This window comes from Cervus elaphus, chromosome 3 (assembly GCF_910594005.1).
Source record: "Cervus elaphus chromosome 3, mCerEla1.1, whole genome shotgun sequence".
NCBI classification, from domain to species: Eukaryota; Metazoa; Chordata; class Mammalia; order Artiodactyla; family Cervidae; genus Cervus; species Cervus elaphus.
Window position 1 is genome coordinate 39,633,890 of NC_057817.1, and position 15,867 is coordinate 39,649,756.

A 15,867-nucleotide genomic window follows, 5' to 3' on the forward strand; every position below is an offset into this window, starting at 1 on the left:
TGACTGGAAAGAGAAGTCTCATAAAAAGCACTTACCAAGAAAATTCATTCTGGCACTTAAAATCTCCACTTTAGGACAAGTCTCAAGGAAGTCCTCTGATAAAGATGAAATGTGGTTTTTACTAAGGTTTAAAATCTTCAGTTCCTTCAGGCTCAAAGGGGAACATATTTCTGATATTTTATTTCTAGTCATAAGAGACAAAGTGAGGATTAAATTGCATAAATTCACAGGCTTTGAAGAAATACAGTCAACCATCTTCAAAAATAGCATCAAAGCACATTTATTAACTTTTAAATTAATTGTAAAAATTTAAGTCAACTGATAGAAGCTGTATTATGAATTGTCTCAGTTCTTTATCACTCTACCATGTAAAACTCATTACTATGGAAACAATGTCACTGTGTGTCAACCTTATGAAACTTCAATGTGAGGCAACCTTTTCGTCTTCAATGAACTCCATGCTTACCCTTCTAAAACGAGCTGTTCCAATTTCTCTACCACGTCCCCAAGGTTTGCAGGAAGAGAAGATATCTGATTATACGACAAGTTAAACTGTTTCAAGGTCGGGCACGTCACAGCAGGGTCCAAAACTACCGAGGGTCCAATATCATTTCGAGAGACATCAAGGTTAGCAATACAATTCATTTTCAACAAGTAAGTGGGAAACGATGTAAATTTATTACTATGCAGATCCAAATGTGTTAAACATTTCAGAGTCTGAAAAGACAAAATTTTTTAAATTTTAAATGAACCATCTGAAAAACTTAAATCTAGCTAATATTTCTGTCTTCCATATCTCTGGTAACTACAACCATTAAGATTTTTCCAAAAAATTGAAAATGCAATTGACAAGACAACTTCCATATACTCACTAGTCCTATCTGCTCTGCTATAAAATGGGTAAAGACAGGAAAAATACTAATAGGTGGACAGTCAAAAGCAGGCTCACCAAATAAGGTTTAGAGTTTAATTCAGTTTTTGTGGTAAATTATTCTTACAATGAGTAAAATGGAAGAATAATAATAGGCTTCAACAAATACTTGAACAAATGACTTAATGAATAAGCAGTACAACATAATCCTGGGAATATATTTTTCTCTAGCTTTTACATATTGTTTAACATTTTAATATAAGTAAGATATAACCATAAAGTAGTCATGTATATAATACATGTGTTATTTCATAAACCCCTCTTTCAAACAAAACATTTTGTATTAAAAGTCTATTTTCTATTTTTAATATATTATATATTTATTATATTACTAATAATTATATATTAGTTATATTTCTAATGTTTATACTCTATCATTTATTTATATTATATATTAATTATATGATTATGCATCATAAATATATTATAAATTATATATAAATCTTTTAAATTTGTACTATAGACAAATATGTCTTACAAACTATGCATAATATATGAAGTTTAAATATATAAGTTATATGTTATATACAATATGTATTATATAACATATTTATAGTATATATAATGATCTATATTACAAGCTATCTATACAATTATAAATATATAATACTATCTTATAATTATAAAATAATAATACATAATATAAAACATGTTATTTTATATATTATATACAATTTATTATTATAAATATATATATTATAATTTATACAGTACATATTATAATCATAAATTATATAGCATATAATATATAATGTATGAATGTTATATAAATGTAAACATTTGAATAATATATAAATGACATTTATATTATATATTTATATCATATATATCACATTTATGTGATATAAATATTATATATTTATTTATATTGTGGACTTCCTAGGTGGCACTAATGGTAAAGAACCTGCTGCCAATGAAGGAGACATAACAGACATGGGTTCAATCCCTGCATTAGGAAGATTCCCTGGAGGAGGGCATGGCACCCCTTCCAGTAACCTCGCTTAGAGAATCCCAAGGACAGAGGAAGTCATAATATTATACATAAGTATGTAATTAAATACTTATAAGTATATAATTTATATACATATTATAGAAATACATTTTAATGTAAATAAGAGTTAACCATAAAATAATCATGTAATAATACATGTTTTTTTGTTTTTCCATTTATTTTTATTAGCTGGAGGCTAATTACTTTACAATATTGTAGTGGTTTTTGCCATACATTGACATGAATCAGCCATGGATTTACATGTATTCCCCATCCCGACCCCCACTCCCACCTCCCTCTCCACCCGATCCCTCTGGGTCTTCCCAGTGTACCAGGCCCGAGCACTTGTCTCATGCATCCAACCTGAGCTGGTGATCTGTTTCACCATAGATAACATACATGTTTCGATGCTGTTCTCTCGAAACATCCCACCCTCACCTTCTCCCACAGAGTTCAAAAGTCTGTTCTGTACATCTGTGTCTCTTTTTCTGTTTTGCATACAGGATTATCATTACCATCTTTCTAAATTCCATATATATGCGTTAGTATACTGTATTGGTGTTTATCTTTCTGGCTTACTTCACTCTGTATGATGGGCTCCAGTTTCATCCATCTCATTAGAACTGATTCAAATGAATTCTTTTTAATGGCTGAGTAATATTCCATGGTGTATATGTACCACAGCTTCCTTATCCATTCGTCTGCTGATAGGCATCTAGGTTGCTTCATGTTTTATTTTATAACCTCCTCTTTCAAATGAACTTTCCAGTTTGCTGTGATTCACACAGTCAAAGGTTGTAGTGTAGCCAATGAAGCAGAAGTAGATGTTTTCCTGGAATTCTCTTGCTTTTTCTATGATCCAACTGATGTTGGCAATTTGATCTCTGGTTCCTCTGCCTTTTCTAAATTCAGTTTGTACATCTGTAAGTTCTTGTTTCATATACTAATGAAGCCTAACTTGGAGAATTTTGAGTATGACCTTGCTAGCATGCGCAATGAGTGCAATTGTGTGGTATTTTGAACATTCTTTGGCATTGCCCTGCTTTGGGATTGAAATGAAAACACCTTTTCCAGTCCTGTGGCCACTGCTGAGTTTTCCAAATTTGAGGGCATATTGAATGCAGCACTTTAACAGCATCATCTTTTAGGATCTGAAATAGCTCCGCTGGAATTCTATCACCTCCACTAGCTTCGTTTGTAGTGATTCTTCCTAAGGCCCATTTGACTTCACACTCCAGGATGTTTGGCTGTAGGTGAATGATCACACCATCATGCTTGTCCAGATCATTAAGATCTTTTTTGGACAGTTCTTCTGTGTATTCCTGCCACCTCTTCTTAATGTCTTCTTCTTCTGTTAGGTCTGTATCATTTCTGTCCTTTATTGTGCCCATCTTTGCATGATTGTTCCCCTGGTATCTCTATTTATCTTGAAGAGATCTCTAGTCTTTCCCATTGTTTTCCTCTATTTCTTTGCATTGTTCATTGAGGAAGGCTTCTTATCTCTCCTTACTATTCTTTGGAACTCTGCATTCATATGGGTATATCTTTTGTCTTCTCCTTTGCCTTTTGCTTCTCTTCTTTTCTCAGTTATTTGTAAGGCCTCCTCAGACAACCCTTTTGCCTTTTTGCATTTCTTCCTGGAGATGGTTTTGACCACTGCCCCCTGTACAATGTTACGAACCTCCATCAATAGTTCTTCAGGCTTTCTATCAGATCTAATCCCTTGAATCTGTCTGTCACTTCCACTGTATAATTGTAAGGGATTTGATTTAGATCATACCTGAATGGACTACTGAAAGTTTTCCCTACTTTCTTCAATTTAATTTTGAATTCTGCAATATGGAGTTCATGATCTAAGCCACAGTCAGCTCCAGGTCTTGTTTTTGCTGACTACAGAATCTTTGAATGCCCTAATATATACTATAAATATTATTTATAATATATAAATGGTATTTATAATTATTTATATTAATTATATATTTATATATATATATTTATATGTTCTCTTCATATTCTCTTTGGTTTAGCTAGGCTAAACTCTAGTTTTCCTTCACTTACTCTTTAGTAAATATTTATTGATAGTCAGCCAAGTGTCAGTCATTAGTTTCTTGACAAATTACTTCAGTAATCATCTATACAGCCTCTACTATACTTACTAGGCACTGAGGGTAGACATGAAAGGGTAGATTAGACATGAACAGGCTGAAACAGTTGCTGTTCTCAAGGAGTTTACAACTTAGTGAGGACAATATACCTTAGATTCAAATTTATAGTGTGAGCATTGGAGGAAAAAGAGTGGATGCCATGGAAATCCAACCGAGCCTAGAGACTGGATCTAAAATGAGCCCCTGTAACTTTGAAGATTTAGTCAGGTAAAAGGAGGATAGAGAGGGGCCATATTTTAGACACTGTGGTGGGGGTAGGAATCACCTTTCTTTCTTCTCTCTCTTCAGATACACAAACTTTAATGGAAAGATATCACTTAAATATATTTAAAAATCATACAACTCTGCTTTTAAAGTGTCAAAATTATGGTAAATTTTATAAGCTAGAAAAAGGGGAAATGTACTTGCAACAAAATTAGTTTTTAAAAAACATATAATTCTTTATCAAACTTTGCAGTTCAACCCAAGAATTCATTTAATAATTTAAAAGGCAGTATTATGATCATTTTAATTTGTAAGCATATCTTTGAATTCTAATGTATATTACATAAAAATAATGAACAAAGTAATGAGTCAGAGGACTACCCTATCAGCAGATTACTTTAAAATTTAGTTGCTATAAAATAGGAATTTTGAGGGTAAAAATCAATTTTTAAGGTGTATATAATTTAAAAAATTGATTAATGCCTTGTGGATAGTTTAGTTGAGCCTCTTTGTTTTGCAGACAAGAAAATGAGGTCCCAGAGCAGTTGAAGTGATATGTTCTTATTGTCATACAGTTGGTAGCTGAACAAAGTCAGGACCGTCAGACCAGATCTAATTTAATTTAAACAGTTTAAGTTGTCTTAATAGAATTAAATAATTGAAGGCATAATCAACATGCAACCTTGCCAGACTTTAATACATACCATGAATCATCAGGAAAGAACCTAGAATTCCTTTTTAATCAGATTTCCATTTCCACTGTCTGCCCCCAAAGATGCATCTGAAAGACCACATAAGCTAAGATACTTGTGTGACAACCAGAACAATGGAGGAATTACTGTCCAATGACACAAAAGTAGAACCTTCTTTTTAAAGATTTAAGCATACAACTTAGATACAAATGTAGATGCTCTTGAAATATCCTGAGAATTATAAGGATAAATTAAATTTACTTCACACAGCTGTTGTGGAAAGCTTGTGAGTGAATTCTGGTGAAGTTCCAGCTTTTCAAGATGCTCCAAATGACCACTTATACAGGAGTTCTGGCTCAGGGCATCAACATCTCTTAGTTCATTTGCTGAAAGGTCTAACGATGTAATATATTCTCTCTCAGAAGGCAGGGAAGAAATGCTCTCTGAATGCCTCATATGGGACTGGAATTTTGATGCTCCTTTTGTCAAAAACAAACAATGGAGACATAAGCAAGTAATTTAAGTTTACTCAGTAAATGCTTATTGATCATCTACCAGTGTCAGGTTCTCTTCAAGGCATTGGAATAGAAAACCAAACTATGAAACTTTTATTCCAGTGTCAGACATGAAATTAAATAATAAATATTAAATCAGGTAGTCTAAGTAATATAAACAACAACAGACCTAGAGAAGAACATTAAGAATGGCACTGGTGGAGGCTTTTTATTTACATTTTAGGAAAACAGCAGGAAGGATGAAAACTGTCTGGTATAACATCATAAAAGCTTAAATTTTAAATTTATAGTTGTGTTCCCTGATGGCTCAGACAGTAAAACATCTGCCTACAATGCAGGAGACCCAGGTTCAATCCCTGGGTTGGGAAGATCTCCTGGAGAAGGAAATGGCAACCCACTCCAGTATTCTTGCCTGGAAAACCCCATAGACGGAGAAGCCTGGCAGGCTACAGTCCATGGGGTCTCAAAGAGTCGGACAGGACTGAGCGACTTCACTTTCACTTTCATTTTTCTACAGAATGATTTCTATGGAATCACTAGGTAAATAAAATTTGAAGGTTATGTATGATGAAATTGGTACCAAGGAAATTTGGATAATCAGAGGAAATTTAACAAAGTGGTATATTCTGTTCAAAATATCTATTTACTTATTACTTTCAACTACTTACTGAGTGAATCATCTGATGAAAATATTTTTCTTTTTCTCTTTAGTAAATCTTCATGATCAAAAATGGGTCCCTATTAAACAAATAAACATTTATAATAAAATTACGATCACTGTTTAGAGAAAAAAGAACATTTTCCTAGCTGATTTCTTTAGGAGTCACTAATAAGATTACTGGGCTTCCCTGGTGGCTCAGTTGGTAAAGAATCCACCTGCAGTGCAGGAGACCCTGGTTCAATCCCTGGGTTGGGAAGATCCCCTGGAAAAGGAAATGGCAACCCACTCTAATATTTTTGCTTGGGAAATCTCATGGACAGTGGAGCCTGGCTGGTTACAGTCCATACGGTTGCAAGACTCGAACACAATTTAGTGACTAAGCCACTACCACTGTAAGATTATTATTAATAGCTAAAGTATTCATGGAACCAAGCCACACCATAAGACACAGACCTAGTCTGTGCTCCACAGACATGATACTCTACAAAGAAAAAAGAATATAACTATTTCAAAGTGTACAGAGCACATATATGCCCCAGACATGCTCAAGTCTACAAACGGAAATTCAAAATAGCATATGCATGCATGTACGCACAGACACACAGACACATATGCATATGTGTGTGTGCCTGTGTATGTGTGTGTGTGTATATGTATATATATGTATATATACATATATGTATATATATATATATATATATAGTGGCTCAGCTGGTAAAGAATCTGCCTGCAATATGAGAGAGACCTGGGTTCAATACCTGGGTTGGGAAGATCCCCTGGAAAACAGAAAGGCTACCCACTCCAGTATTCTGGCCTGGAGAATCGGATATGACTGAGCAACTTTCACTTTCACTTTCATATACATACAGAGAGAGAGCATTTTCACACATTAGGGAATTTCTGTATCTAGTTTTGACACACAATTTCAGTTATTAAAAGAATGCCAAACAAGATATACAACATTTAACTACAGCTTTTACTATATAACTTACCAATGAACTGGAATGTCTTTGCAAATTTGGTGAGCAACGTTGCAAGGCAGGATCTCGGTAAAATTCTCCCACGCTAATTGAATTTGATTTCTTTTTCACAAGAAATGAGCCTTCACTTCCTAAACAATAACATAAAGGAAAGTAAAAAATGCTGACCTAATCATAAGATGCTAGCATCATAGTTCAATCACAAAACATTTCTAAGCACATTTTCATGAATGAAATTTATCCAATTCCTTTTGTAACATCTTTAAAGTAGAAATGATAAACTATGCTGGCTTTTCATTTTCAAATTCAACATTTTTTCATCCACAACTATTCATTGAATGGCTGTCACAAGGCTAGAAGCTGAGTAAATGCAGGATAAAGATAAACAGGAAAAGTAATCCAGACCTTAAGCGAGCTCACAATATGGCAGGAAAAAGCCAAGTAAAAAAAAGTAGTATAGTTACAAGTGCTAAAATTAATACATGGAACAGAGAAAGTTTACACATAAATCTGATCAGTGTTAATTCTTTTCTGTTTCTCTGAATTTTTCTTTGAAAATTTTCAAATCTTGTTTTAAATATTGGAATCACACTTTAACATTCAGCAAGTTTAAGTACATTTCTATTTAATTACATATTGTGCAGTTTAATTTATGAAATGACATTAAAATAAATACAATGAGTTTAGCTGGCGGTATTGTTTTGAGAGAGAGGTGAGAATTGCTTTTAAAATTATGGACTTTCAAGAAAATAAGGATCAATGCTGAGTTATATTTTAAGGATAAATAATGTACAGCCACTTTTGAGAACCATGCTATTTTAAATTCTACCACTCTTTATCTTTGAAGCATAAAAACTGTGTCAAAACAAATTGTAAATTTACCTAACCAAAAACCAATTCATTTTACAGTTGCATTTCTGATGTTATCCTTTATTTAAAAACACTTAAAGAGAATTCTTCTTTCAGCCCTGATGATATAGCAAACACTGAACTTAACCTCCCCACAACAAATAACTAGAAAGTTGGGCAATTTTTAAAAAATAATTGGTTTCAGACATGGGCTTCCCAGTAGCTCAGGGGTAAAGAATCTGCCTGCCAAAGCAGGAGATGTGGGTTTGATCCCTGGGTTGGGAAGATCCCCTGGAGAAGGAAATGGCAACCTACTCCAGTATTATTGCCTGGGAAATCCCATGGACAAAGGAGCCTGGTGGGCTACAGTCCACGGGGCCACAGAAGAACGAGACACAACTTAGCTACTAAACAACAGCCTAACTTAGAAGTGTTCTAGACTCAGTTGGATGCCTAAGGTTCCTTGACCAAACTTCCTTTGGGCTTCCCAGATGGTGCCTGCCAATGCAGGGGATGCAAAAGACACGGGTTCAATCCCCTGGAGTAGGAAACAGCAACCCATTCCAGTATTCTTGTCTGGAAAATTCCACGGACAGAGGAGCCTGACGGGCTACAGTCCATAGGGTCACAGAGTCAGATACAACTGAGTGACTGACCACATACAAACACACACACACACAGATATTGGGCTGCAGACAGTGTAGGACTGTGTAATCCCTGAAAGAATGAAAACAAACTATATGAACCTTTCAGGCACCCTAGCTTCCTGCCTGTAGGCAATATAAGGGCTAAGGGCAGTGAAAAGGAATTTAAACAAAGCCCAGTGGCCTTCCTGAGATGAGGAAATGGAGATCAGTGTTCATGGAGATTAACTTAGATGGGAGTTGCAGGGCAGATTCATGGATGGAAAAGAAAACAAATGAAGCAAAAACCTGATTCTTTGAAAAAGATCAATAAAATTGATAAATCTTAAGTGAGACTGAAGAAGGGAAAAAAAAGAAAGACAAAAACTGTCAATGTCAAGAATTAAAGATCAGATATCACTAATGATCATATAAACATTGGCAGGATAGCAGAATTATTATAAATATCATTAAACAAACTGGTGACATATAAAGAGGACAGATTTCTTGAAAGTTTCTAATTATAAAAACTGACAAAAGAAATAATAGAAAATCAAAATAACCATAAATTGATTACTTTTATAATTAAATATATTCCCCCTCTGCACCATAAATATATTCCTAACATACAAGGCTTTACTAATGAATTCTACTAAACATTTAAGAATAAGACCTCTCCTACAAAAAACCTTTCAGAAAACAGTGGAGTCAGGAGCAATTTTCAATTCATTTCAAGAAGCTAGCATTACTCTCTTGGTTACAAGGAAACTAAACTACAGACCAATATCCTTCACAGACATAATATCCTTAATGAAATTTTAGAAAATCAAATCAAATAATATTTTAAAAGAATGACACACCATAGCCAAGTGAGATGTATCCCAGAAAAACACGTTTGGTTTAACATGAGAAAACCATGGTAATAAACTAAATAACAGAATAAAGGGAGAAAATATGCCCATTGTAACAGATGCAGAGAAGCATTTTCCAACACCCATTATGATAAAAAGTCTCAGCAAATAATTACTAGAAATGAGCTTCCTCAACTTGATGAAGAGTATCTATTAAAAAAAAAAAAGATAACATCATACTTAATGATAAGACACTGAGTGATTTCCCTCTAAGTTTGGAAACCAGGGAACAATGCCTACTCTTACCACTTCTATTCAACATAATACTAAAGATTCTAGCAGTGCAACAGAACATGGAAGTATTTTAAAAGACAGATTAGAATGGAAGAAATAAATCTTTTTTAGCAAATGGCATTATTGTGAACATAGAAAAAAATCTATGGAGTCAACAAAAAGCTGTTAGAACTCGTGAGTTTTGCAAGGCCACAGAATACATTAATGTACAAAGAAATCAACCACATTTCTGTAAACCAGCAGTGAATGAATTATTGCAAATGAATTTTAAAACAATACTATTTATGACAGCATCAAAAAACATGCAATACAAAACACTGGAAGGAGAAATTTAATACAAATAAACAGAAATAAATACTACATTTATATCTCAGGAGACCCATTAAAACATCAGTTCTCTCATTTATTTATAGATTTAATCTAAAGAAATTTTTATTGATGTTAATTCTGTATTACATAATGATAATATATTATTTATACATTAATTTTATATTAAATGTAGACTTAATTCTAATAAAAATCCAAGCATAAAATTAATTGATTCAAAATGTAATATATGGAAATGCAAACAAGCTAGTATAATAAGAACAATTTTCAAAAAAACTACCACCAGAGAACTTATACTACCAGATTTCAAGACCTGCTTTTAAGCTAAAGTAGTCAAGAGAGTGTGGCTTTGGATAATGATCTAAATCAATTGCACAGAATAAAGAATGCATAAATAGAACAACATTTATATGGTCAATTAAATTAGACAAACATGCCATTAACTCAACAATGAAATAAAGTATATTCAACAAATTATATTAAAACAACTGAATAGTGGAAAAAAGTACATGTCAATTCTTCACTAATACTATATACCAAAATTAACTTAAAATGGACTTAGACCTAAAGGTAAAAGCTAAGACTTTCATATTTCTATAAGAAAACACAGGAGAAAATATTCACAAATTTGAGATAGGAAAAGATTTCTTAAATGATATAAAAAGAACACAAATCAAAAAAAGAAAAAAACTGAAACACTGCAGTTTTTAAAATTTAACAATTCTGCTCTTTGAAAAACATCAATAAAATAAAAAAGACAAGCTATAACTGATAGAAAATATTTATAGTTCATATATCTGTCAAAGGACTTCTACTAAGAATATATAAAGTACTCTTACAATAACATAATAAAACAAAAACACAACTAAAAATTAACAATGATCTGAACAGACACTTTGCAAAGAAAATATATGAATGGTCAACAAGAACATGAAAATAATCTCAGTAGTTTTCAGGGAAGTGAAAATTAAACCCAAATGTGCTAGTACTACACCCTCAGTAGAAATGGCTAAAATTAAACTGACATACAATACTAAATGATATAGTGTGATGAACATTTAGAGAAGCTAGAATTTTTGTATATTGCTGATGGGAGTATAATATGGTATAACCACTTCAGAAAACAGTCAGAGATAAATAGATATCCTATTTATATGAAAGTTGAGAAAATATTAATTTAGTATACTGTGACAGAAAGAAGACCAGAGGTAGGGGGCAGGTTTGTTGCAAAGAGGCATGTAAAGGGACTTTTTTGGATGACAGAAATGTTGCATAACTTAACAGTGGTGATGATTACATGGATATATAAATGAAAACATATATTTAAAATGTGCATATTTTACTTTACACTAAGTATGTCTCAATAAAGTTGGTTTCTAAAAATACTTGAACTTGAGACATGAAATTTTTGGAATAATCCTTACTTACCGCCTTCTCAAATATGTTTATTCTATCACCCAAAGTTTTAATCATATTAATTACACTATTTTTAAAAAATCACCTCACCCCATTTTTACCAAACTGCATTCTGTTAAATGACAGCATTAATCACTGTCATTAATATCTTGCCATCTCAATTTTTTATCTCATGAGTTATTAAAATATTATTTTTAATTCTAACAAACATAAAATATTTATAATGTACTTCCTATTTGCAAGCACTCTCTCAGACACTTTACATACATTTTTCCAAATTCCTATAAATAATCCTGGAAGGTTAGCAACACTACCTTTAATAAGGCTAACAGGTTTACACAAACCAGAAAAGGCTCTAGGCAGTGATGGAATATGAAATCCAATTCAAGTCTGAATCAGTGTTTTCACTGCAACAGCCACCATTCACTGATTTGGGGGAGTACAATAACACTTAAAAGTGTAGAGATATATTTTCTTCATTGCCTCAACTAATGGTTAAGTAACAGTAAGCAGTAACTAATGAATAGTTTTCCTCAAGTTTTTCCAAATGAAGTAAACCAGGTTTTTGTCTCAATTTGCATTGTTCTATGCCAGAGTGTGTATATATATATGTATATGTGTATATATATATGTGTGTGTGTGTATATGTATATATATATGTGTGTATATATATATATATATATATATATATATACATATATATACATTAGAGCATAAAGGGAACAATTGTTTTGAAATAGTCACCTTCACTATCCAGATCATCACTTTGACCAAACACACTGTCAATGTAAGACTCAGGAATGAAGGTCCATTCATCAAATTTATCAACCATTTCTTCAGAAAAATTCCCATTGCTGCCTGAGCCAGCTCCTTCCTCCACAGAACTTTTCATCTGATATCTGAGCACCATCCTTGCCAGGGTGGATCCTATATCTAAAAATAAAGATATATCAACAGCTTCTTAGAAATCAGTAATTACACAAATATAAACATATCAAAGTTCCTTATATAGTTTCATACTGTTAAGAGAAATTTTGATTCTTACTTTCAAATCACTTTACAATCATAATATTCTATAAAGTAGCAGGTAATAAACAAATTTTTAAAAGTCATAAAAATTTACACAAAGCTTTCATGTCGGTGACAAAACTGAACCATTATAAAACTAACTTGACTCTTGAAGGGGCCTGGACTTTGAAGCCTGACAGGCCTGTGTTCGAGTTACTTGCAAGTTGTACAAACTGCCTGAGTATCAGTGTCCTAATTGAGAAGTGAAGACAATAGTACACACAGCACAGGATTACAGAAAAAATTAAAGAAAATGATGCACATGCAGTTTTTAGAATAATACTTTGGACACAGAAGATAATAAATGATATTCTTATTTTCATAAACTATTTGCAAAGTGATTCCTTCTACTAAGAAATTTGATAAAATTTCAAAATTAACTTGCTATTTTACTGAATTTTATATTAAGCACTATAATGAATAAATAAGTTGACATAGTTCTCATTGTCCTAAATATATCCTGGAAATTTTCTTCAAATATTACTCTTATAGCTCACATTACAACATATGTACATAATTCAGTCAAGTACTACCTGGAAAATACTTTAAAGCTTGGAATTCAAAATGTTTTTTACTCAGACCAGCTGTCGAAAAAATTAAGGCTATGCCCTGCAATATTAGGAAAGACTTGTCAGTACTTGTAAAACATTTCATATAGAACCAAAAGAATACAGTGAATGTAAACCTCCCTTCGTATCTTCAGAGAGTCCTCAATTCCTTTCCATCAGAAAACAAGATTAACGTTAAGTAGGTTGTTGGCATGAGACTGGCTGAAGTGACAAGACATGGAATCTAATCATGTCTCATTAGTTCCCAAGGTCCCCAAACGCAATCAGCGAATCCACTTCTGGATTTTTTTTTCCAGACATATTATTCTCATATTCAAAATTTATGGCTATCACATCCCAACTGTGTTTTCACCAATACTATTAATAAAAAAAAAACACTGTTCTCTGCTTTTTTCCCCCTTAAGAATACATTCTATCTCTGGACATTTGGATTTGCAAGGTGCTTTTCTCTCAGTGATTGCAAAGCATTACACTGTACGAATATATCAATTTATTATTAATTTGAATAGTTTCTTTGGGAAATATTTCGATTTTTTCCTAATTTTTTTTCATTATGAATATTTTAATGTGCATCCTTGAACATAATTTTTTGTGCACATTAGGAATGCTGTATCATGGATTCTTATCACTACATTATTTGATCAAAAAAGTACACTTGTTGTTCAGTCACTCAATCGCGTCCTTCTCTTTGCAACTCCATGAACTGCAGCAGGCCAGGCTTCCCTGTCCACCATCTCCCGGAGCTTGCTCAAATTCCTGTCCATTGAGTCGGTGATGCCTTTCAACCATCTCGTCCTCTGTCATCCCCTTCTCCTCCTGCCCAGTCTTTCAAAGCAACAGGGGCTTTTCTAATGAGTTAGCTTTTCACTCCAGGTGAACAAAATATTGGAACTTTGTAATCAGTCCTTCCAATGAATATTCAAGACTGATTTCCTTTAGGATTGACTGGTTGGATCTCCTTGCACTCAAGAGTCTTCTCCAACAACACAGTTCAAGAGTATCAATTCTTTGACACTCAGCCTTTTTTATGGTCCAAATCTCACATCCATACATGACTACTGGAAAAACCATAGCTTTGACTAGCAGACTTCTCTGGAAAGTAATGTCTCTGCTTCTTATTTAATATTCTGTCTAGCTTTATCACAGTTTTTCTTCCAAGGAGTAAGTGTCTTTTAATTTCATGGCTGCAGTCACCATCTGCAGTGATGCTGGAGCCCAGGAAAATAAAGTCTGTCATTGTTTCCACTGTTTTGCCATTTTTTGCCATGAAGTGATGGAACTGGATGCCATGATCTTTGTTTTCTGAATGCTGAGTTCTAAGCCAGCTTTTTCACTCTCCTCTTTCACCTTCATCAACAGGCTCTTTAGTTCCACTTTGCTTTATGCCATAAAGGTGGTGTCAACTCCGTATCTGAGGGTATGGATATTTCTTCTGGCAATCTTGATTCCAGCATGTGCTTCAACAAGCCTGGAATTTCACATGATGTACTCTGCATATAAGTTAAATTAGCAGGGTGACAATATATAGCCTTGACATACTCCTTTCCCAATTTGAAACCAGTCCATTGTTCCATTTCCGATTCTAACTGTTGCTTCTTCACCTGAATACAGACTTCCAGGAGGCAGGTAAGGTGGTCTGGTATTCCCATGTCTTGAAGAATTTTCCACAGTTTGTTGTCATCCCACAGTCAAAGGCTTTCATGTATTCAATGAAGCAGAAGTAGATGTTTTTCTGGAATTCTCTTGCTTTTTTATGATCCAGTGGATGCTGGCAATTTGATCTCTGATGCTTCTGCCTTTTCTAAATCTAGCTTGAACATCTGGAAGTTCTCTGTTCATGTACTTTTGAAGCCTAGCTTGAAGCTAGCAATGTAGCAGGTGAAATGAGTGCAATTGTGCGGTAGTTGGAACATTCTTTGGCATTGTCCTTCTTTGGGACTGGAAAGAAAACTGACCTTTTCCAGTCCTGTGGCCACTGCTGAGTTTTCCAAACTTGATGGCATATTGAGTGAAGCACTTTCACAACATCATCTTTTAGGATTTGAAATAGCTCAGTGGGAATTCCATCACCTCCACTAGTTTTGTTCATAGTGATGCTTCTTAAGGACCACTTGACTTCGCACTCCAAGATGTCTGGCTCTAGGTGAGTGATCACACCATCTTCATTATCTGGGGCATGAAGATCTTTTTTTTCTAGCTCTTCTGTGTATTCTTGCCACCTCTTCTTAATATCTTCTGCTTCTGTAGGTCAATACCACTTCTGTCATTTATTGTGCCCATCTTTGCATGAAATGTTCCCTTGGTATTTCTAATTTTCTTGAAGAGATCTCTAGTCTTTCCCATTCTACTGTTTCGTTCTATTTCTTTGCACTGATCACTGAGGAAGGATTTCTATCTCTTCTTGCTAGTTTTTGGAAATCTGCATTCACATGGATATATCTTTCCCTGTCTCCTTTGCCTTTCACTTCTCTTCTTTTCACAGCTATTTGTAAGGCCTCCTCAGACAACCATTTTTGTATTTCTTTTTTCTTGAGGATAGGTTTGATCACTGCCTTCTGTACAATGTTACAAATCTGTGCACACTTCTTTAGGCACTCTATAGATCTTATCCTTTGAATCTGTTTGTCACTTCCACTGTATAATTGTAAGGGATTTGATCTAGGTCATATCTGAATGGCCTAGTGGTTTCCCCTCTTTCTACAATATAGGTTTGAGTTTGGTAATAAGGAGT

The 15,867-nt window shown here is 33.7% G+C and overlaps 1 protein-coding gene across 3 annotated transcripts in view; it reads right to left on the reverse strand.

Annotated features, from left to right (window-relative positions):
• Positions 1–15,867, reverse strand: part of LRRK2 (leucine rich repeat kinase 2) — a 192,152-nt gene that overhangs the window by 104,363 nt on the left and 71,922 nt on the right. For all 3 annotated transcript variants that reach the window (XM_043886930.1, XM_043886939.1, XM_043886919.1), the window contains exons 20-25: positions 12,244–12,432; positions 7,152–7,270; positions 6,167–6,236; positions 5,245–5,462; positions 467–717; positions 36–184 (exon numbers count right to left, since the gene is read on the reverse strand). In XM_043886930.1, coding sequence (XP_043742865.1) covers positions 36–184; positions 467–717; positions 5,245–5,462; positions 6,167–6,236; positions 7,152–7,270; positions 12,244–12,432 — 996 coding nt within the window. The remainder of the gene's footprint in view (positions 1–35; positions 185–466; positions 718–5,244; positions 5,463–6,166; positions 6,237–7,151; positions 7,271–12,243; positions 12,433–15,867) is intronic.